Source organism: Diorhabda sublineata, chromosome 4 (genome assembly GCF_026230105.1).
Source record: "Diorhabda sublineata isolate icDioSubl1.1 chromosome 4, icDioSubl1.1, whole genome shotgun sequence".
Classification (NCBI taxonomy): Eukaryota; Metazoa; Arthropoda; class Insecta; order Coleoptera; family Chrysomelidae; genus Diorhabda; species Diorhabda sublineata.
In genome coordinates this window covers 24,920,009-24,942,702 of record NC_079477.1, presented here as the reverse complement: position 1 = coordinate 24,942,702, position 22,694 = coordinate 24,920,009, and the positions used below count along the sequence as shown (strand labels likewise).

General features: G+C 30.6%; 2 protein-coding genes across 7 annotated transcripts; both read left to right on the top strand.

Moving 5' to 3' along the window:
• The first annotated feature begins 1,806 nt into the window (after positions 1 to 1,806).
• LOC130442834 (two pore calcium channel protein 1-like) lies at positions 1,807 to 11,629 on the top strand. Of its 3 annotated transcripts, none has more exons than XM_056777196.1 (13): positions 1,807 to 1,918; positions 2,186 to 2,289; positions 2,404 to 2,694; positions 2,753 to 3,066; positions 4,172 to 4,271; positions 5,165 to 5,345; positions 5,401 to 5,619; positions 5,685 to 5,804; positions 6,110 to 6,278; positions 6,335 to 6,505; positions 6,560 to 6,858; positions 7,789 to 7,895; positions 7,962 to 11,629. In XM_056777196.1, the coding sequence occupies exons 1-13, from the start codon at positions 1,825 to 1,827 to the stop codon at positions 8,130 to 8,132; spliced, it is 2,340 nt and encodes a 779-aa protein (XP_056633174.1). In that variant the 5' UTR covers positions 1,807 to 1,824; the 3' UTR covers positions 8,133 to 11,629. The 3 variants fall into 3 exon arrangements, with proteins under 3 accessions (XP_056633174.1, XP_056633176.1, XP_056633175.1); XM_056777198.1 differs by lacking the exon at positions 1,807 to 1,918 and adding an exon at positions 1,926 to 2,011; XM_056777197.1 differs by lacking the exon at positions 1,807 to 1,918 and adding an exon at positions 2,007 to 2,130.
• Positions 11,630 to 16,416: 4,787 nt separating this feature from the next.
• Positions 16,417 to 19,968, top strand: LOC130442703 (zinc finger protein 28-like). Of its 4 annotated transcripts, none has more exons than XM_056777035.1 (3): positions 16,423 to 16,773; positions 16,969 to 17,052; positions 17,620 to 19,968. In XM_056777035.1, the coding sequence occupies exon 3, from the start codon at positions 17,643 to 17,645 to the stop codon at positions 18,489 to 18,491; it is 849 nt and encodes a 282-aa protein (XP_056633013.1). In that variant the 5' UTR covers positions 16,423 to 16,773; positions 16,969 to 17,052; positions 17,620 to 17,642; the 3' UTR covers positions 18,492 to 19,968. The 4 variants fall into 4 exon arrangements, with proteins under 4 accessions (XP_056633016.1, XP_056633013.1, XP_056633015.1 ...); XM_056777037.1 differs by having other exon boundaries at positions 17,794 to 19,960; XM_056777038.1 differs by lacking the exon at positions 16,969 to 17,052 and having other exon boundaries at positions 16,417 to 16,773; positions 17,794 to 19,968.
• Positions 19,969 to 22,694: the final 2,726 nt, after the last annotated feature.

Sequence of the window (22,694 nt, the reverse complement as noted above, 5' to 3'; positions counted from 1 at the left end):
TCCTGTTGAGAGTACTACATTTTTATTTGTGCGCATGTGTACCGTCAGATAGACAGCGCATGATCTCTTGTATGTGAAGAAGAGCTCATGCGCACGACGTGTGCCTTTTAAGATGTTTCTTTTATTGTTGTTAGTAACAGGCAATAAAACCTTTTTTATTACGAATTATTGGTTTTGTGAACCACGTTTCTTAACACGTCCATATTCTTTTGCCATCTTTTCAAAGAGTAGGAGTGTTTTATGTTATTGTAAATCATGGGTTCAGATGCAAATACTCAGGATCATTTCTAGTACAACAGCAATGTTGATAGTGGTGATAGGTTCAAACCTCTTTTTGTTTAAAACTTTTCCGGTAGTCTTCAATTATTCAGTGTTTATACTCTTGTTTTAAATCCACAAAGAAAAGTTTCAGGTTTAATACCTGGTTATAGTTATTGTTCTGGATTGCATTTAGTATGAAAATTTGATTATTAGTTGACTTCTCCTTTTTAAAGCTACTCTCAATACTCGCCCAATTATTTGCCTAATCTATTTCTTATGATTCTGGCTAGGACTTTGTATACGACATCAATAAAATCACCTTTATACAAATTAAATTCCGGAATTGTTAATTAAATATTTGAGGAATATAATTTGATTAATATACAGGTCCATGAAAAAGTTATACATATTTAGCAAATATAATTCAATCTTATACTTATCGTTTTATTAACATTTATTCGAATTGAAAAAAACGATATTGTTTATACATACCAATTAGAGAGTGATATATTACGTTTCATTTATTAGTAAAGACCTTAAAGTTGCAGAATAATTATTTAACAATGAAAGCGTAACGAATTAATAATCCATGTCCAAATACCATAACAGGTTAAATGCTTAATCGAAGGTTTATTGACAGTAAAATTTGAAGAAGATAATTAGTTTTCAACATGTTCATCAAAGGTAAGAAATATTTTCTTTGGGCACAAGATATAGTTTTACACTCTTTACAAGAAAATTAAAATATCTACTACTTATGCAATTCTACATACAAAAAATTGGTAAAAAATATATATATTTGTAGGGATTAAATAATTAATTGATATCTATTCAATCTATAATCACATTTTTCTAAGAAATTTAATGAATAATTCGACCTGCTTTTTATAAAAGTATACTTAATATAAATAAAAATAATCTATATAAAATGTTCCGTAATATTCATAGTTGTATACAACCCTTAAATTATAATAATATTTTTTACTTCTTAGACCTCTTTATATGCTTGATTAACTTGATTTTAGATCTTTTTCCTACCTAGTATGTATTTTAAACTGATTTTATAAAAGGTGACCAGACATCCCACTTTCTTCTGTCGCGATTTAGGTGTTATCATGTCCCCAAGATTCTTGTAGGGACAGCCAAATGTCCTGCTTTAGAAGTTTAATCCAAATTTTGATATGAAGTAAAGCATCAAAATAAATTCAAAAGTACTAAAAGCTATTTATTCCTCTGATAAATATCAGTAGTTTTCTACAATATTTTCTCTAAATAAGTTTTTTTTATTCGTAAACTTTATTTTTGTCACTTGTTTTTTTGTATATAACTAATAAATTGGTATTATATTCTGCGTGGGTATGATTACAAATAAACTCCGCTTTATAATGTAAAGTACTTTTCGGATCAAAATCTTGGTTGGTGTTTGAAAATTTTGGTCACCTTAATTTTATATGATAAAAGTAATAAAAAATTACAATAATTTTTTATATATGCAACCATTTTATCACCACGAAAATAGGGATGATCTAACTCTAGGCGTATTTGACAGTAGCGAAAGTTTTAATGGCTTCCACAAGTAGAGGATCTCCTGATGACGATGGGTACAAAAGATTTACAGAAGATATCCACAATGTGTCATACGGTTCAAATAAAAGCGGTAAGTTATTCGCACTAGATAAACCTTATCAGTTATGAATATATCGAGTTTGTTTACTTAGTAATTAAAAGATCTAACTTTAATTTACATAGAGTAAGGAATTTATATATACTTAAATCATTGTTCTTAAAATATAATCCCTCATTTTGATAAATCGTACGATTTTAAACTTCTATAAGGTTCGGTGGTTGGGTAATAAAACATGTTTTTACGTAATTAATTTTTATTAATAAATTTTTCGGTTTGTTATTAATTATTTTTTTTCAGATCCACTTGATGAAATGGGAAGTAGATCAAGTCTCAGCAGAGATGACATAGGTGATATGGATCAATGGGAAATGAATTTTCACGAAGCTGCTATATTCTTAGAGGTAATTTTACTTTTATTTATAAAATTACTAGTCATGTTTTTTTTATTTTGTAAGCGTTTTTTGGAATATTTTCCCTAATTCATTAAATACCTTTGTTGATTATTATTTTTTCAGGAAGGTGCAAATAATGAAAAATTTGACTCACATCCGCGACACCCCGCTGCGCTTCCCGCCTATCTTTTAGTGCACAATTCCTGGTATTATGGATTCGATCTATTATTTTCCTTGATCCTCCTACTTTTAGCATTAGTCGAAAAACCATCATTGGATAACTTTGAATTCCCTGTTGGAATACACAGTATATTAGAATTAGTAGCCTTGGGTGGTATAGGTGTGGAGTTGATGCTAAAATTAAGATGGATAGGCTGGAGAACAATTTTGAAGCATAAAAGGACAATGGTTAAGGTATATTGATACGAAAGTTATTATTAGAAACTTATTATATTCCAGGTTTTGTTTTCAGTGTGTCACGCTTTCTATAATGGTTCTGGAAGCGATAACTGTTCTAGTACGTCAGTCTTCACACTTTCGGGTAACTAGAGCGCTTAGACCCATATTTTTAGTGGATACTAGAGCTTGCGGTGGAGTACGTCGATACATTAGACAAATATTACAATCTCTCCCGCCGATTATCGATATGTTGGGACTGTTGATGTTTTTTGTGTGCTCGTACGCTTTGTTAGGATATTTCCTGTTTAGTGGACATGACTCAAATCTTTATTTCAAGACGTTGGAGGATAGTTTTGTTAGTATGTTTGTCCTATTGACGACAGCTAAGTGAGTAAAAAACAATTTTTTCTTGGAATTTATTTGAATATTTCTTCTTAATATGGATCTGGTATTTATTTATGGACAGATCCATTAATTATGTAACTTAGAAACACCTATCTAACAGCATTCTTTTCAGTAGAACTACTTTTTTTGAGAAAAAAATAGTTTTTTGATCTTAACATTTATCGAACTTAACTGATGACTTTCAATTGTTAGTTGTTTACAAAAATTTTTGTCTTGTAATCTCAAATTTAGAGATGACATATTCTCTTCACTTAATTAACTTGAATCATATATAATTTTATTTTTAGATTGGCAGTTTTCAAAAAATGTGAAACTAATTTAAACTGTGCTTCAAATTTAACTTCTATTTTATTTATCACCATAATAATGTTTGAAATAGTTTAAAATTTAATATTGTGAAGGATTCTTATTCATAAAGACATTTTATTAGGGTTTAATCAGGGCCGGATTCAGCATTTTGGCGCCTCTAGGCCTTATAAATTTTCTCCTCCTTAATCTGGTTGAAGTTACTTTTCTAAAAAACTTTATTAAAAAATTATACCAGGCTTATATGTTAATTGGTTATGGCCACTGCAAGGTTAACAATGGCTTAAATTTTAATACTGGCTTCATTCTGTTTTTTTAATTGTACGGTGTGTTAAACCAAGTTTAAAAGTCTTTAACTATCATTAAATTAAACCCTCGAAATCGGGGGCTTAAACTGGTTTAATTTTTAGTTTCTAACCTATAATTCAGGTAATTTTGTATTGGAAAACCCAGCAGAAACAATAATTATAGCTATAGGTTTTATACAATATTATGGACTCTGCTCTCATAATAAACAAGACATTATTTTGGTTTACTGTGCTGGAAGAATTCAAAAAATAGCAGCAGTAAAAGCTGCAGAAGATGATTTTGATTTTCTGGAGATTTTTGATAGGATAAATAAAATATTGATTTATAAACAGGTAAAAATTAACTAGAACAGTGTTTAGTTACAAGCCATCAGCTAAGCCCTATATAAATTTAGACCAAATAATTACTGAAGAGTTTGTCGTTTCAATTACTATGCACAGGTCTGGGTTTTAAAATTAAATTTTCTCCACAGTTTTCCTGATGTTATGATGCCTTCTTATGCAATTTCAAAATGGACTGCTGCGTTTTTCATCTCCTACATTTCTACTGTACTGTATGTACTAATGAATTTGGTAAGTGAATTTTAAATTGTTTCTCTAATTATTGCAAATATGTCAAAAAATTAATAAATATAATATTTTAGGATATTTGAGTCTCCAATTTTTTTTTTCAAATATTTTTGTATGTGTTGGAGACATTTTCAAAAAAATATATAATATGACATTCTAGATTTTTGTTCAATTTTGAATTTGATTGAAACATCCAATATCAGTTATAAATAATTATAAAAATGTGTGAGGCATAGATAGCAGTAAGGTCCTGCTTATTGTTTAATTCATCAACAGAACCATACAAATTAATTTGTATTACCAACATTTATTCTGACATTGTGGCATTAATAGTGGTAATGTTGGCAATCTGGTCCCAATTTAAACAGGACAGGGCCGAACTAGCATTACAGATAGTATTTCAAGGAATATAAAAGTTTCAGACGCTTCCTGTTGTTTAGTAACATTTTTTTTCCGAAGCGTTCTATCCAGTACGGTCCTGATTTTTGTTTAATATAATATTTATTTTCTTTCACAAGTTGGTTCTAATTTATTTTGACATTGTGGTATTAATGGCTGTAATGTTGGCAATATGTTCACAATTTAAACAGGACAGGGTCGAACTAATATTACAACACTATTTCAAGGAATATAAAAGTTTCAGACGCTTCCTGTTGTTTGGTAACATTGTTTTTCGAAGCGTTCGATCCAGTACGGTCCTGCTTTTTGTTTGATATGATATTTATTTATTTTTTCACAAGTTTATTCTAATTTATTTTCATTTAGCACACTATTATTTATATAAAATATAAATTAATTTATATAAACATCATTTGTTGTTTATGTGTTTTCAATTTATACAGAACAGGGTAGGACTAGCACCGCAAACAATATTTTAAGTGATATAAACTTTTCAGATGCTTGCTGTTGTTTATGAAACCTTCACTGGAATTGAAAAGGATAAATTTCGAAAATTACTTTTACATAAAAGACAAGCGTGCAAACTTGCCTTTAGACTTCTTGTTAGTAAACAAACTCCGAATCATATCAGGTTTAAACAATTTCACGGATTGATGCGATACTACTCGCCAAAAACACGTGAGTTTTTCAAACAAATACTCGCGAGTTTGTAATTTTTAATCCTGTGTTGTAGGTTTTAGGGATGTAGTTTTGATGTTTCGCCAATTGAACAAATCGAATACTGGTCAATTGACACAGGAAGAATTTTTGGATGTTTACGATTCTTTAACATTGAAATGGAGAAATAAAACGCCGTTAGATCCTTGGTTTTCGGCAGCTTGGCCACCTCTGAGAACATTCTGTCGAGCTGCAAAGAGTTTGGTTACTTGGAGATTTTTTGAACACATAATTTGTAAGCTACAATTATCTTTATACGTAAATTATTCTTTCAATTCGAATTTTAATGTTTTTTTTTAGATATTTTGATAATAGCGAACGGTATTGCCATGTTTATCAGAATTATGGAAAGTTCGGATTCTTTAGAAGAAGGCGCGAAACTATTTTGCGGTTCTTGGGACACTTATCTTTTTTTGATATGTAAGTATTATCCATCTACTTTGATTCGAATTGTTTTTAAGTTTACTAAGTTTGAAAAACAATTTAAAATTATTTCTTTAATATTCCATTTCAAATTATATTCAATATGATAAAAAATATAATGAATTTTCAAGTCTTGAAGTTTCCTAAAAGTTTTATGACAGGCTTAAAAAGATATTTAAATTGTGGGAGATTTTTTCTTTTTTTTTCACTTATTTGAAATGTTATATTACAATTTTTGGTAAACCCTCTAGTGAATACTTGAATATCGAACTAAAATTATTGTAATTTAAAATTTTTTTCAGTGTTTTTAGTGGAAAGTATACTTAAGATAATTGGTTTGGGTTGGTCGGAATACATATCATCCGGATGGAATATTTTCGATTTATCAGTGACGCTCTTAGCATTTTTCGGTGCTGTTTTACTATCTATGATCCCTAGTTTAACCGTAGTTGTTATATTGAGACCATTAAGGTTTGTACTGACTCTGTTTATTAAGATATTGTTAATATATTTTCGTATTTTTTCAGATTGTTAAGATTATTTAAACTCAAAAAACGTTACCGTGACATTTTCGGTACTTTGGTACTACTTAGTCCACTTATGTGGTCGACTGGTATAGTTATGATGGTTATGTATTATTTTTTCGCTATAATCGGTATGGAATTGTTTTCTCCTTACCATTTAAAAAATTGTTGCGTGTAAGTATATTTATTTCCAATTAAAAAAAATGTATTCCAATATTTTCGTTGTAGGAATACCACCGTTGAAGATTTCTACAAATCTAATGGTACATCCAGTGGTATCGGTTACTATTATTTAAATAACTTTTCAAATTTGTTGATATCTGGAGTTACTTTGTTCGAATTGACTGTGGTTAACAATTGGTTTATTGTTATGGACGCTTACGCTTCCGTATCCAGCAAATTTTCTAGGTTGTATTTTATGTTGTTCTATTTATTCACCATGGTTGTTTTGACTATAGTTGTGGCGTCCGTATTGGAAGCGTTCAGATTCAGGATACAGTACAAACAACAAACTTCCAAGAAAGATGGTGAGTTTTATTCATATAGCTATAGAAATAACCAGTTAATGTTGGATTTGATCTAAAGTCATGGGTTTTTTTGGTCTTGAAGGCTTGTGATTATATAAGGTTTACCAAAAGTTACAAAACGGAACCACAAGCTTTAAACTAGTATAGTAAAATATCTGGAAACAATTAAAGTTGAAAATGAATTACATTTGCAGGGTGTTTAAATTTTTAAAAATATAGTTTTCATCATCTTTTAGCGATTCTCAAATTTTTAGTAATTCTAATATTGGAAACTTTTGAGATATCATGTATATTTCAACTTAAGTGAGACTAAATTAATAAATAGCCATGAAATTACATTTATTGAGCTTTTTAGCGGAAGTTAACATCAAATTATTAAATAATATTAAACGTAACAATGAAAATAAAAAATATATAAAAATAAAATTGGTATTTTAACACGTTGACTGCTGTGTGTATTAAATCTTGTTGGATTCAGGAAAACATATGAACATCTTGAAACAACTAAATCATAGATAATTATTAATTCATAGAGTTTTTAGTTTTTCTATGTTTAAGAAAGTTTGAAATATTTTTGATAGATAGTGGTGGATTCGCCGTTTGCATTAATGCTTGAGTCAACATCACTTTAGCCTCTTATTTTCGAACAAACATCTATAACATATCGATTTAAATTTTTATTCAAAAATTAAAACTGAAATTTATTAATATTATTTTCATAACCTCAAGCTTAAAGCATTTTAGCTTGTTGGGGAAGGATAGGTTATTTTGGTTACTTATTTTATTGTAGCTCTCACTTCAATATAATCACTTACTTATAATTTTTCATACAATACCATCAAAATATACATTTTTAAACCCTTAAATGTTGCCCTATCTTTGTGATATGTGAATACTCGAATTCTCCGATAACATAATTAATTATTCCAGAGGAATTGATGCTACACGAAGAAGTAATTGTCGATTGGAATTCATTGCAAACTCAAGTGCAAGAAGTAAGACTTTTGGAATCACTCCAAACAGACTTTGTTGTAGGTGTAAGTTATAGTTTTTTCTAATTTTTCTTTTTATATATTTATAAATGGTTTATTTTACTTGTTAAGGGAGTGGTAGCTTATATAGGAAGACGAAGAAGAACCAGGGAGGTCCTTCAACGTCACATGTACGCGACGGAAATAAAACAGTGGTTAGAAGAAGCAGAAAATGAAGAAAGAAATGATATAAACATGATCATAGAAGAGGCACAGATTAATGCTAGATTAATATCAGCTTAAATTCAATTTCACAAATTTTAAAAGGTACGTTTTAATATTTTAACAAATAGGTTCAAATCTAAATGTTTCTAGTCCTTTTTTTGTTACCGTATCTTTTAAAATTGTATTTAGATCCTTTTTTATTTCACTTGTGAAACAAATTTTTCTAAATAATGAGAATTTACTTAAAAATATTAAGGATACGTTTACAGGTGTATGAATCCTGTTACATCATTCATTTTGATTTATTTTTTCTTTGCAAACTGTGAAAAGTATTAAAAAGTGATGAAAGTATGTGATATAATGAATAAATCAAATTTGAAAGGTGAAAAAGGAAAAAAAATGAAGAATAAAAGGAAGAGATAAAAAGGATAATTTAGTGAATGATAAAGAAGGCAATGACTGAGAAGTGATTATGTGAAGAATAAGAATTAAAAAATAAGTAGAAAGATAAGAAAAAGTAACTGATAGAGATGAAATTGGAGAAAATATGGCAAAAAAGAAAACAACTAAGAAAGTGAAGAATAAAATGAATGAAAGAAGAATGATAGTAAACTAGAGAATGATTTATAGAAAAAGGATATTTTAGTGAATGAGAAAAAGGAACCGACTGAAATAAAGGTGTGGAAAGTATAATAAAAAGGGAAGAAGTGAAAATGTAAAGAAAAATGATTGAAAGATTGAAAAGGAAAGAAAAGGTGACTGATAAAGATGAAGTTGAAGAAAATGTCACAAAAGAAGCAGGAGAGTGGAATAAAAGAAAAGAAAGAAGAAGGATAGTAAGTTAAAGAAGCATTTATAGAAAAAGGATATTTCAGTGAATGAGAAAAAGGAACCGAGGGGAAGAAATGAAAATGTAAAGAAAAGTGATTGAAAAAGAGTAAAACGAAAGAAAAAAAAAATAGGAAAGTGAAGAATAACAGGAATGCAAGGAAAAGGATAGTTAAGTAGAGTCGTAAATGAGAAGGATTTATAGAATAAGAATTGTTAACGAGAAAAAAGGAATTGAAGTAAAGCTCAAGAAAATATAATAAAAAGACAAGAAGTGAAAATATGGAAAAAAGTAATTGAAAGACAGTAAAAAGAAAAAGTTATTCTTGTATTTGTAGTGAAATCATTAGGATGTTTAACATTATATGGTCAAATACGTTTGCATTGTAGGTATTAGAACCCCAAAAAATCTCAATGTATCTGTATTTCACATGGTAGACCATTTAAACAGATTTTTTATTCCTGTTATGTACAGTATTTTGAACTATAGTATTTTTTTTATATTAGGAGGAGCATTTTAAGAAACTCAAATCCCACCAAAAGTTACAAAATGATGAAATAATTATAAATTAGTCTTTTTGTAGGGTAAACTTTAGTACTTGAAGTAGTATCTGACACCCCCTTTAACATTAACCCTGACAAGAATATTTCTATAAATAAATAATGTGAATACAAGTAATAGAAGGCCATTCTTCTAAACCAACTTTGGAATTCCTGCTGGGTTGAAAAAACTTCAGTTACTTAATAAACTATTTTGGTTTCTATTGCTGTCACATTCTGGTTTAATACCGAAGTATATCCAATTCGTTTTTTTCGCTTTGGCTACCTCATATTTTACTTTTGTTTTCTGTTATTTGTTTTTTTCATAGTTTTCTATTGTTCTGATTGCCAAAGTCTTTATCAAATAAAGACCCAAAGAAAAGTCGAATCGTTAAAATTTATCATTTAGATGCATATATATATATATATATATATATATGTCTAACATAACAATTTTCCCTAATTCAATTTTCACAATACATCTTTCTCGTCAAGTTTATATATAGAGGGGCAGCTATTTTCTTAATACATTTTTTTCGTTACTATTACTATTTTCATAAAACTTTAACCTAACCTAACGCATCTTTCAGTTTGTGTTCAAACTCATCTGGTTTCACTGAATCACTACCCATTTTCTAATCACTTATGATCACGACTCGCAGAAAAAGTGGTTTGAGGCAGAACTAAAAGCGATTTACGATGAAAATAAAACGCGACAGACTTTCTCTTATATTAGCTGTTAAACAAATGACTGCTAGTAAGAGTTTCTGTCAACTCCCTACGTAGTCGGTAGACTCCCGGCTTTCGATAGATCGTCCTTCAAATTGCCGGTTGTTTGTCAACTCCCTAGGCAGTCTGTAGAATGCTGGATTCTACCAATTCCAATAAAGAAAGTGTACAGTTCTGGGATGAGTGATTACCATGATCAAATCGTTACTTTTGATTTAAATTTTGTTTTAACTACTGAATATTGTTTCCGAAAAAAATTTGTTTCACTAGGAAATTGATCATTTTAAATTGTTCGTTATAGTTTACAAACTATAGTATGTAAGAATGAATTTTATTGATAACTATAAAGATATTTTATTGAATGTAGATACCTAATATCCCATAGCTATTTATTTTTTTAGTATTTACTAAATGTGATATAAACTAATAATAAACTAGTTTTAATGGTAGCTGTAAGTAGAGGTTGTGTATACAACAACAAATAATATATTTTAAGTGTTAATCTTTTAACATTTCAGTATTAATCTTGATTTATAACCAGTTTTACTTTTTTTATATCCAGTAATTGAATCTATATAATTTGAAAATAACCTGAACTATTCGGCTAAAGATCTTCCTCTTTGATAAAATGCATTTTAGTAACAGTACTGAAATTTCAGGAATATTATTTTTCTTTGTACAAAAAAATTAATTCACAAGTTTTTATTTCTAATGAAAATTATAAACTCCAACTTAAGCTTGGTTTATGCAACCAAAATTAAAACTAAATTAAAATAACATTAAACTAAACTTTCTTGTTGGTAATTTTTTGATTTATGTAATTAAAGATAATTATAAATTACTGGTAAACCAATAGAAATACCCTGTATGGGTCCTTTTTGTCATACAAATGTGGAAAGCTTCCGACACTATCTTTCAGTGTTCCATCATCTGAAGGACATTGCTTTTTCCTATTTTTTTATATCAGTTTTAAAAATGAAACAAGGCGGAAATCGATGAAATACGAATATTTTCACAACCAAAGAATAAGGATGTTGTAAACCAAACAATACCACCAATGCCGACTGACCTAATGTATTCTGTGTACATAACCTCACAAAATTAAGGAATTAAACCAAGAAGTTTAAAGTTGGGGAACTCTAAGTTCAATTTTAATTTAAATCTGCATGAACTACAAGTACCATTTCAGTGTCTTTCAACTAGTAATTCAATTTATTAGCTCAATTTTAATTCTGTCCGTATAAACAATTTTTAAATTTTTCCCAGTGTATTGGAATCTAATGATTCTGTTTCTTTCCGGTAAAAATTTTCTGGGATCTATTTCTGTTGACCTCATAATATGTGACATGAATTCAAATTTTTATCCATGTACTTTTCAAATTCTATAGACTGTTATATGCAATGTATATTTATTTTAAAGTATGATCAAATTTTATAGATATTTTTTTATTTATTTAAAGAATTAATAAAAGCTTTTAAACTTATGTTGTTAATTTCTACATCATATCCAATAATAATACATTATTACAAAGTATATCATACTATCGATAGTATATGATATACAAATAAATGCTCAACCAAAACCATTCACTATTGCCCCTAGTATTAGTTGATACATTTACATCACCACACAAATTCGTCAAAAAATCGAATTAACTATGGAAATTTACATACACACCTATTGTAAAGCTTTCTGTGGACCCCTTGAGGTACAGCTGAACCAATTTGGAAATCACGGCAATAGAATAATCTAGGAAAACGGCTGATTTACGCCAAAATTGATCATGGGGTCAACAATGTTTTCTTCGGTGGTGAAAGTTGTTTTTTATGATATTATGGGGATTCCATAGATAATTTTTACATCTATTTTAGTAGAGCTAATTCAGATGAAACTGAATATTTTTTAGTCAATCTACAAGTAAGCTCAACTGTTGTATTCAGGTTAAGATATTAATTTTTTTAAACATGAGTAAGTACTTTGTAAGGTTGCAATACAAGGTTGAAAATCCAGTGGCGACTAAAAGGAATAAAAAAAACTTATAGCTTTAGGCTTTAAATTAATTAATATTTATTGAAAAAGCTTCGGACGTCATTGGATCAGGTGTGACCCAAATTTTTTTTCATTACTGACAATAGACTATTTATTCCAAGAATAAAATGTAGATCTTCACTTGCTAAATTTCCAATCAGAAATAGAGATACAAAACATATGGAATCTGATGAATATGGAATAATTGGGGGGTAAATATTGATTAGGGCAGTAGAAACTAGAACTAAATCCTTTAAGAGAATTGTATCTTCACCTCCTTGAGTATAAAGTAAAGTTTTGGGTATCTTTCCGAAGTAGAACTAGAATTTACTACACTACAAAAAGCAGGCTTCTGAGAATGTAATGTAAATAAAAACATTATTTTACTTTATGAAGAAGACAAATAAAATAGGCGATATAACAAATAAGGCTGGTGAGTATAAGCCTACATTTGGCATTTCATGGATGCGTTTTACCAACAGCAACTCTATTTCTTATCAGATTTGTTGCCAAACCCACCTTATATGAAATTTTCAATGATTAATTATAATGAAACTCGTTTAGATCTGTGATATGTATGTTTAGTGAATGTAAACGAATAAGAATTAACTGGAAAAGTGTAGGTACATTGTGGATTTTTAACGTTATAAGTATTTTCTACCACACATATTTAATTTGAACCAACGAACTGAATGGAGTTATACGTGGCCTAGATTTCCACAGTTACTGGAAATACCTGTGACCACTTTTCCGTCTGATAGTCCAAAAAATTTGAAATTGTGTGTTAAAACTCGCTTTTCAGACTCTGTTTACCTCCTAACTACACTAAGCACAACACTGCATAGATGAAAAAAAATCACGAAATTTCGCACTTTATTAAATAAAAAATCTTAAAGAAGGTTTTTCACAGCAATATGAAAATAGTGAGGTCTAAAAAGCGACAAATAACTTCATAAATCAAATAAATCTGCACACAGAAGCTTATTGCTTCCCCCACGGTGGCCATTTTTAATTAGGCATCAGCTCATTTTGATAGTTCGTTAGATCGATGGGAAATCGATTCTTAATCTGAAATGCCAAGCACACCAACTGTGATTTCAGGTGCTTAACAATAAAAGTTGGAAATGTGTTAAAGGTAATTGCAAATGGTAGTAGCATCAAGCGGACCCTACTATCGGTAAGGGTAACGATCGGAAACATGTTGAACGCATATACAGTGCTTTTCAGATAAAAGTATCCACCTTTAATAACTTTTGTAATACAGGTATTTAGAAAAAATCCAAAAACACATCAATTTATGTTGGAAGGGGCAAGCATTATGGCTTATTTAAACTTACTGGAAAAGCTACCCCCTCACCCCTAGTAGCATCCCCTTTATTTTTTTAAATTACTTTTCATATTTTTTATGTAAAATTTGGATACTCCTCTTTGAGCTGATTTCAAAAATGTATAATACTTGTAGGTTAAAGTGGTTAGTTTATGAGATAAACAATTTTTCTTTTAAGAGCACAAATTTTACTTATTATTTACTTTCACCTTATTTGCCTGTACTAAAATGGGTTGTACAACAGTTCAAACACAGTTAATCTCTTTAATTGTCCTATTTATTATGAAGTTACAATAAGTGTTCAAAATGAGTACCATTCACTTCCATACAATGGTATAATCTATTTTGAAATGCCTCTCTGACATTGCTTAATACGGCTGGATTTAATTGTCCACATTCATTTTCTATCCTCTCTCGTAAATCATCCAGAGATTCTGGTTGGGTAGCATAAACTTTTGTTTTTAAATATCCCCATAAAAAGAAGTCTAGGGGTGTTAAATCCGGCGACCTAGGTGGCCACTCCATCATCTGCCCCCTTCTACCTATCCAACGAGCGGGGAATGTTTCGTTTAAAAATTGTCGGACATGCATAGCATAGTGTGGGGGAGCTCCGTCTTGTTGAAATACCAGCAAATGTTCGGAAAGGTTATCATCATTTTCTATTATTGTTGTAATACGTGGGTCAACCCCTTCCCTGAGTAACTCAAGATATGATTCACCATTTAAATTTCCGTTGATGAAGAAAGGTCCGACAATGTGGTCACCTAGGATACCACACCAAACGTTTAACTTTTGGGGATGTTGTGTATGGAATTCACGCATAATATGTGGATCACTTCCAGCCCAATATCTACAATTATGCCTACTTACTAAGCCATTTAATGACCATGAGCATTCATCAGAAAAGCAAATATTGTTTAACAATTGTGGATTGTTATTGATAATTTGCGTCATTGATTCGCAAAACTCTAGACGACGATCAAAATCATCTTCATTCAACTCGTGCACCAACTTAACTTTGTATGGGTGGTACTTGAATTTATGTAGAACTCGGAAAACTGTAGAAGATGAAACACCGATCGCTCTACTTATTGTTGACAACGATTGGGGTTGTTGAGCCTCCAAGCTGACTTGCCCTAAAATTGCCACTTGGATTGCTTCGTTATTTACGAGTCCCTCTCGCTTATGCACTTTATTGCAAACAGACCCTGTTGTGGTAAATTTCTCCATCAGTTGAATTACATACTTATGATTTGCATGTCTTCCGTCATGTAATTCGTTAAATATTCTAGCAGCAGCTCTTGCACAATTATTATTTTGGTAGTATAAACCTACAATTTCAATTCTTTCTTGCAAAGAGTAAACTATTTCAGAGAAACAAAATAAATAATGTATCAAATTACACTATCAATAGTGACTGCAAATTCTAAGTGACAATGTCAAACTTTAATAAAAAGTAGAGTTTTTTGTTGTTTGGATTTTTTAAGTAGAATAAATAGTACAGTTAAAAAGATTAAAGAGTTTGAACTGTTGTACAAACCATTTTAGTACAGGCAAATAAGGTGAAAGTAAATAATAAGTAAAATTTGTGCTCTTAAAAGAAAAATTGTTTATCTCATAAACTAACCACTTTAACCTACAAGTATTATACATTTTTGAAATCAGCTCAAAGAGGAGTATCCAAATTTTACATAAAAAATATGACAAGTAATTTAAAAAAATAAAGGGGATGCTGCTAGGGGTGAGGGGGTGGCTTTTCCAGTAAGTTTAAATAAGCCATAATGCTTGCCCCTTCCAACATAAATTGACGTGTGTTTGGATTTTTTCTAAATACCAGTATTACAAAAGTTATTAAAGGTGGATACTTTTATCTGAAAAGCACTGTATGTAATACTCCTATATGGACATTTGGTATGGGAAAAAACGTCCCTACGTTACGGTGCCGACAATATTTATTTTCTCTCTCGTTCAAAACACTTTATCTATACTGCGCATGTTGAGCGTTTGGTGTTAATACCTGTTTTGTTTTCTGTGACTTGTTATTTTATGACAGGTATATTTTCATAACAGAGACTATTCTGCTAGCATTTTATCGAACTGTTATGTTACATTAACTGCAAGGGGTGTAATATGAAGTTGAAGTGTTGAATTTTATTGATGAATTGATTACAATTACTTAAGATATAACATTTTCATCAGCTATTTTTGTATGAAATATTTTATTTAAAAAAATATATATTTTTCTTCAAGTTTTACTTTTAACTTAGTAATATATACAAACACGTTATGTTTGGATTATTATGGTAATTGAAGGATTATCAAATTACTTTCAAAAGCACTTTTGTCTACGTTTTACTTGAGTAACGAAATGAGTGTTCTCAAAATAATTTAAATACGTCTCTTCTTACAAGATAACACTTATAAATTTCCATATTTAGTTTTTTCCCTAATAGTTCTCTAAATTTAATCTTTTGTGATATAATATCTTGAAAATATGCCATATTGAAAAATATTATATTCAATAACATAAATTTGCCAGTATTTTATGAAGGATGTTATATTAGTAGCTTAAGTTCATAACGTCCTCAGTCGATATCAATTTGGTTAGAACAAATAATATTGTCGAGATTCATCTAAATATAGGTAATCTATGATATCACCCCTTATTTATTTATTTTTTATTAAGGCATGAAAATGGCCGACATCCATAATGTTTAGTTCACAGAAAATGCAATAGATGGTAATTTCATTACTGGAATCATAAATGATATGCAGTTGACCTTGCATTCTCATTGCAACACATATTCATTAATCAGCTTTATTTCTAACGTAAAATATGTATAAGTTATCTTCTCTGAGAATATATTTGTTGTTTTTTTAAATAATTAACTTATAGTCTTCCTTCTTATACACTTTTATTTGTCAACTCCATGTACAATACAAATCATATTAATATCTCATCTTAACCTTAATGATGAATCATTCTCGATAATTCTCTATGATTCTCACTAACTGACTTCTTCTTTTTTTTATTTTCATATATCTTAACAGTAGGCCAGAAAGTAAAAAAACTAATACCTATATTATTAAACACAAACCAGAAAAGTATTATTTTTAACAATATTGACTCAGTTTTGTAGATAATTAATTGTATTCTTTGCTGAGTAGATTTCTGTTATTCTTCTTTTTCCAACATCTTATAGTATATTGTTCTTTATTTATTATTAAATTTGACAACAACAGTTTGATAAACGATTTGTTTGAACGTAAGTAGTATTTAATAATTAAATATATTCAAATAATATAATATATATTAAACAGAAAAACATTATGTTTGTTGGGTGTGTAGTGCCGTACTCACAATTATACACTGAGAAGGGTTACGACATAACTTCTTCCAGGGTGGTCTGGGGAGTATAAATGTTTTTATGTTTTTAAATGGTGTTGTTTTGACCTTTCAGAGACTGCTACAATAATTAATTTACCACGAAATTCTTGGGCTCCAAATTATATCAGCCTTGATACCTAAGTTATTTAATTAGAAAGTAAGTATTTACTTACAAAACCTTGAAGTCAAAATTATTGTTTACAAAAAATATTTTATAAATATTTAAACATTTTATCGGCAGGGGAGAAAGGTTGTCACTATCTATTGAAATTGAAATTTCAATCAGATTCTAGTTATATCTTGTGAGATATAAATTATTTGATTTTTTTTATAGAACATTATTATATATTATGACTTTGAGGGTGATCCTGTCCCTCCACTGTGGGTGTAGAATGATTTAGAGTAGACTTACTCGTATATAGTAAAAATGGATCTGATCTATTTAGTTTAACAAATAATCTTAATCTAATATAACGAGTGTTGAAATATAGAGAATAGGATATTAGCATTATTATTGTTGGGGATACCACAAATTGTTTTAAATAAATGATAATGGACGAATACATTAAATACTACAATTGACTAATTTGTTTACACTGTTGAAAATTATTTTATGATTCTAATGAATAATAAAGTAAAAATATAAAATGGATGTTTGGAACGAATAATAAATAATTTATAATGAACTTATATTTCATACTATTAATGTGTATTTTTCTTATAGGATAACAATAAAAGGGATTAAATATGTTTTTTTGTCCCTGTTATGATAGATCATTCAAAGAAGACGATTATTATCTGCAACATTTTCGTGCCAAACATTATTTTCCTTGCACATTTCCATGTTGTGATGACTGGTATAAAACTTACAAAGATATGACGAATCATTATTTTGCAGTTCACCTTCCTGTCGAATGCGAGTATTGTGATAGGCGTTTTAAAGAAATACAACATATGGAACAGCATTGCGATGCCGTACATTATTTCCCATGTAATTATTGTGATTATTATTTTCCGACTGAGGAAGATAGAGGTGTTCATTATAGAGAGGAACATTTTATCATCAAATGCCCTTATTGTAATAGATTATTCAGAGAAGAAGAACACATGGAACAGCATTGCGATGCCGTACATTATTTCCCATGTAATTATTGTGATTATTATTTTCCGACTAAGGAAGATAGAGATGATCATGATAGAGATGAACATTTAATCATTGAATGCCCTTATTGTAATAGATTATTCAGAGAAGAACACATGGAACAGCATTGCGATGCCGTACATTATTTCCCATGTAATTATTGTGATTATTATTTTCCGACTAAGGAAGATAGAGATGATCATGATAGAGATGAACATTTAATCATTGAATGCCCTTATTGTAATAGATTATTCAGAGAAGAAGAACACATGGAACAGCATTGCGATGCCATACATTATTTCCCATGTAATTATTGTGATTATTATTTTCCGACTGAGGAAGATAGAGGTGTTCATTATAGAGAGGAACATTTTATCATCAAATGCCCTTATTGTGACAGATTATTCAGAGAAGTAGAGCATATGGAGCAACACAAACATGCTAAACACGCCTAGAGGGATTATTTTGCTTGCAAACGGTGTGACAGTCAATTTTCTGATCCATATCTTAGACAAAAACATCAAAGATACTACAGGGTGCGGCAGCATAACTTCCTTTTTTCAAAAGTTAATAAAACTTATTGTATGAATCAGAAAATTTTTATTCGTTTTTTATAATACAGGCACATACATAAAGTTTTGTTTTACTGAGTTTTGAAGATCAAATCAGTTAGGTGACGTCCCCCATTCTCCATACACTGAGTAAACCGATTTCTGGCGTTTGTCATGACTCTTGCCAGCATAGCAGGCGTTATGTTGGCAATTTCTTCCTGGATGTTCGTCTTCAAATCTTGTAGGGTCCTTGGACGGTTCACATACACACGGGATTTCAAAAAACCCCATAGGAAATAATCACAAGGGGTCAAATCGGGAGAGCGGGCTGGCCACTCCAAATCGCCCCTAATTGAGATAAGGCGCTCTGGGAAGTGTTCCCTCAAAACAGCCATCGATGTTCTTGAAGTGTGTGCCGTTGCTCCGTCTTGTTGGAACCAAGTGTCCCCTAAGTCCAACTCATCTAGCCGTGGAAAAAAAAATTCCTGTAACATGTTTACATACCGGTGCGAATTCACTGTCACTGTGACTTCATTTTCCTCAAAGAACCAGGGACCAATAATTCCACGTGAGTAAATTGCACACCACACTGTGACTTTAGGTGAATGCAAAGGCCGTTGATGCAATTGTCGAGGATTGGTATCAGCCCAGTAGCGCATGTTTTGTTTGTTTACGGATCCACACAAATGAAAATGGGCTTCATCACTAAAAAAAACAATAGCGTCCTCACAAAACCTCACACGCGTTCCTCCGAGAATTGAAGTCACGTTCAGAAAGTTCCTGCACAATTGCCATCTTGTATGGATGAAAATGAAGATCGTCATGAAGTATTCTCCTCACAGAACGATCGGAAAGTCCAAGGGCAAACGCATGTTTGCGCGCAGAACGCCGTGGTGATCGCAACACTGAAGTTCTAACTAACTCAATGTTCTCCGGTGATCTAATGGGCCGAGGGACTCCAGTTCTTCGTCTTGTCACACTTGCAGTTTGTCTGAACGTAGTGACCCACGTAACAATTGATTTCCGGTCCGGGACAGGGGCCAAGGGGGCTAAATTAAAGCGATTCCGAAAGGCGCGCTGGGTTGCGATCACAGAACATCCGCTCGAAAAGTAAACCTCAACGGCAAACGCACGCTCCTCACTGTTCCAACGCATGATGGCGACTGAACTGTGCCGGGACAAAACTTTATAGTCCCCCCTCTCGAACGAGACCACTAGCACTCCGTTACGACATCTACCGACTAAATGGCGAATTTTTTAAAAAAGGAAGTTATGCTGCCGCACCCTGTATTGTTTTTAAAAATTAGGACCAATGTATTTTATTTGTTTGTGGTTTATAAATATTTTCGTCTTTGTGTCAATAAAGAATATTTCAAATGGCGTTTTTCCTTTATTATCACCTTTTCACAACAAAACGTTACAAGTCTATCTAGATTGTTAATTTTTTGGAAAAAAAAGACAATGGAAATTTTATAAATGGAATGAATAACGATTAGTCTTCTATCCATTTCGTTCAGTTGTAGAGAGAAAAAGACAATAAAATAATGTATAGAGGGAATAAATAAATGCAATAACAATAAATAAAATAAAACTTGAACAAAAGGTAAAAAAGTCGATCCATTTTGTTTAAATTTAGACAAGAAAAGACAATAAAATAATGTATGGAGGGAAATATTAGTTTTTGATGTTTTTTTCATTCCATTTGATTCTTTTATTAATAGAGTAGTTCACAGGGGAACTATTTAATGTTTTCATTCTATTAAAAACTTTGTTACGTGAATCCTGAAGCATATCGAATTATTATGTCATCATCTTCTTCTTTTTCAATCTAATATCTAACACACTGCTAAACTAATTAGTAAGACTAAGGTTACTAAATAAAGCCTATCCATTTTGTTTATTTTTAGAAAGGAAAAGACAATAAAATAATGTATAGAGGGAATAAATGAATTCAATAACGATAAATAACCTAATGTTTGCTTTGAATAATGGTAATGCTATTAAATCGGTGTCTTCGCCAACCAATGCGATCGAATTTATTGTTTTAGTTAATTCAAGCACTTTATCTACATTCAGCCTATCTGCATAACCCTCTGTTTGAAATACTCGAAAAGTAGCTACCTGAAATTTTCGACACAGTAGTGCAATAAACCAAACAGTGTAGAATACAGAATAAATTAACCTCAAAATAAAAAGATAAAGCAAATCTATCCAATTTTTTTAATTTTAACACACTATAAAATAATGTTTAGGGGAACAAATAAATACAATAACGATAAATACACTAAATTCAAAAGCTGATAAATAGGGTGTTTTTGAATTCTTACGTCAAAATTCAGGAAGTGATTGCTCGTTTGAAATTGAGATGGGTCTTTCCTTTAACAAAATTTCTCCTCCTTTTCGAGATATCACCCTCAAAAGGTGGGGGCAAAAATTGAGTTTTTATTGCTTTTCTCAAATTTCAGTAAAACTAGAAATATGAAATTTTGTAATTTTCGTGTACTCGCAAAGGACAAACCACGGATAATTTTTCAATATTCCTGTTACATCATACGGAGTTGAAACTAGCAACCCTCACTTTATTTCACATCAAAACTTTTTTTTATATGAAAAATATCGGATGCTGTAACGTTTTTTTTTTTTAATTTATTTAAACAGTTTTTAACGGTGCGGTAAATTTATACACACGGCGTATATTACTTACAGAGCTTATACTAAAACTAAATACACTAAACTAATCACTATTCACTAAACTGTGCACTAATTTATTACTACATACTTGAATAAATAATTTTTTTGAATGCACCGCTTGGTTTGTTTTCTGCTATTCCGATCTGTTCACTATGACATCAAATTATTTACTGACTCTGGTTCCTAAGTTAGCGTTAGGCTATAAATCCTAGAATACGGACAATGAGACATTAATACCAAATATTTATTCTTCATATATTCAGTTGTTTGATTTGGTTTATGGAATCCATCTATATCTTTTTCACACCTAAATCTTCATCCAAAATCAATTGTATTAGAGTCTGCGATATCGTAAGAGACGCCTCTATCTGTCTGTAAGTCACATGTCGATATTTTTTAATCATGTTGCGTACAGCATCCATGTTTCTCCGTATGACAACCGATTTTGGCTGACCTTTATTGCTGACGCACGCACAATCATGACGAAATTCCACAAAACTAATTGTAAACACTCTTCTCTGATGATGTTTCATGACCTAAAATTGCATGAGGCGATTTTATGCAGTGTTGTGAGTAGGGCCTTTTATAAAATCATCCAACGTAAGTCTTAACTTTTGCACAAACTTGTTTATTTTAAACGTTCACTATCAACAATTTATTTATTTAATTTTTGAATTGCTACTGGTGTCGCAATAACAATTTTCAATAAACATTTCATTAACGCCACCTATTAATCTATTGTAAAAACAAAAAAAGGTAACCCTCGTATTTACACTTTATCGTTGTGTCAACAATATAGTGGCGCTAAGAGAACTAAAGTTTATGTTTTATGTCGTCAAACAGTCTAATTAAATGGAATAGTTTGTGGTTGTGGTAGTTTCCACAAAAGTGAAGAATGAAATAAACAAGAAGACGAGTACGAGACTAACAACGTAGTTATGTTCTAGTGAAATAAAGAACTTTATAAAAGTGTCTGTAGGATTCTTATTAATTAGATAAATGTAAAATTTGTATCGTGCAATTTGGCTTATTACTTTTTTCGTCAAACATTTTGAATATTCCTGTTCAACGTGGCATGTTACAAATCCGCACTACAAAGTGAAAAATTTAATCATAATCAATTTTGTCAGAGCTGTAGCCTCAAAATTCTGTCTCTGGGAGGTGAATAGTAGTCTGTAAATCGATCTGGAAGCTTCACAGACCTCGAAATTTTTGAAACGACTGCAGGAGTTTCCTGAAGAAGGAGTGGTGGGTGGATTTTCTTCATTTGTTTCAACTTACACAGGTGATGATGCGCTTTCTTCAGTATATGTAACCCTTTTTGCTTCTTCAACATCTTCACATATCATGCTGTTTAAAAAACGAGCTATTGCATGTTATTGTTTTATTCTGACATTTAGCAGTAACTAGGCTTCT

Coding starts and splice junctions, on each gene's coding strand:
- LOC130442834 (XM_056777196.1), top strand. CDS start 1,825: ATGGCTTCCACAAGTAGAGGATCTCCTGATGACGATGGGTACAAAAGA. Junction 4,272..5,164: donor TGTATGTACTAATGAATTTG/GTAAGTGAATTT, acceptor TAAACTTTTCAG/ATGCTTGCTGTTGTTTATGA. Junction 5,346..5,400: donor ATACTACTCGCCAAAAACAC/GTGAGTTTTTCA, acceptor CCTGTGTTGTAG/GTTTTAGGGATGTAGTTTTG.
- LOC130442703 (XM_056777036.1), top strand. CDS start 17,643: ATGTTTTTTTGTCCCTGTTATGATAGATCATTCAAAGAAGACGATTAT.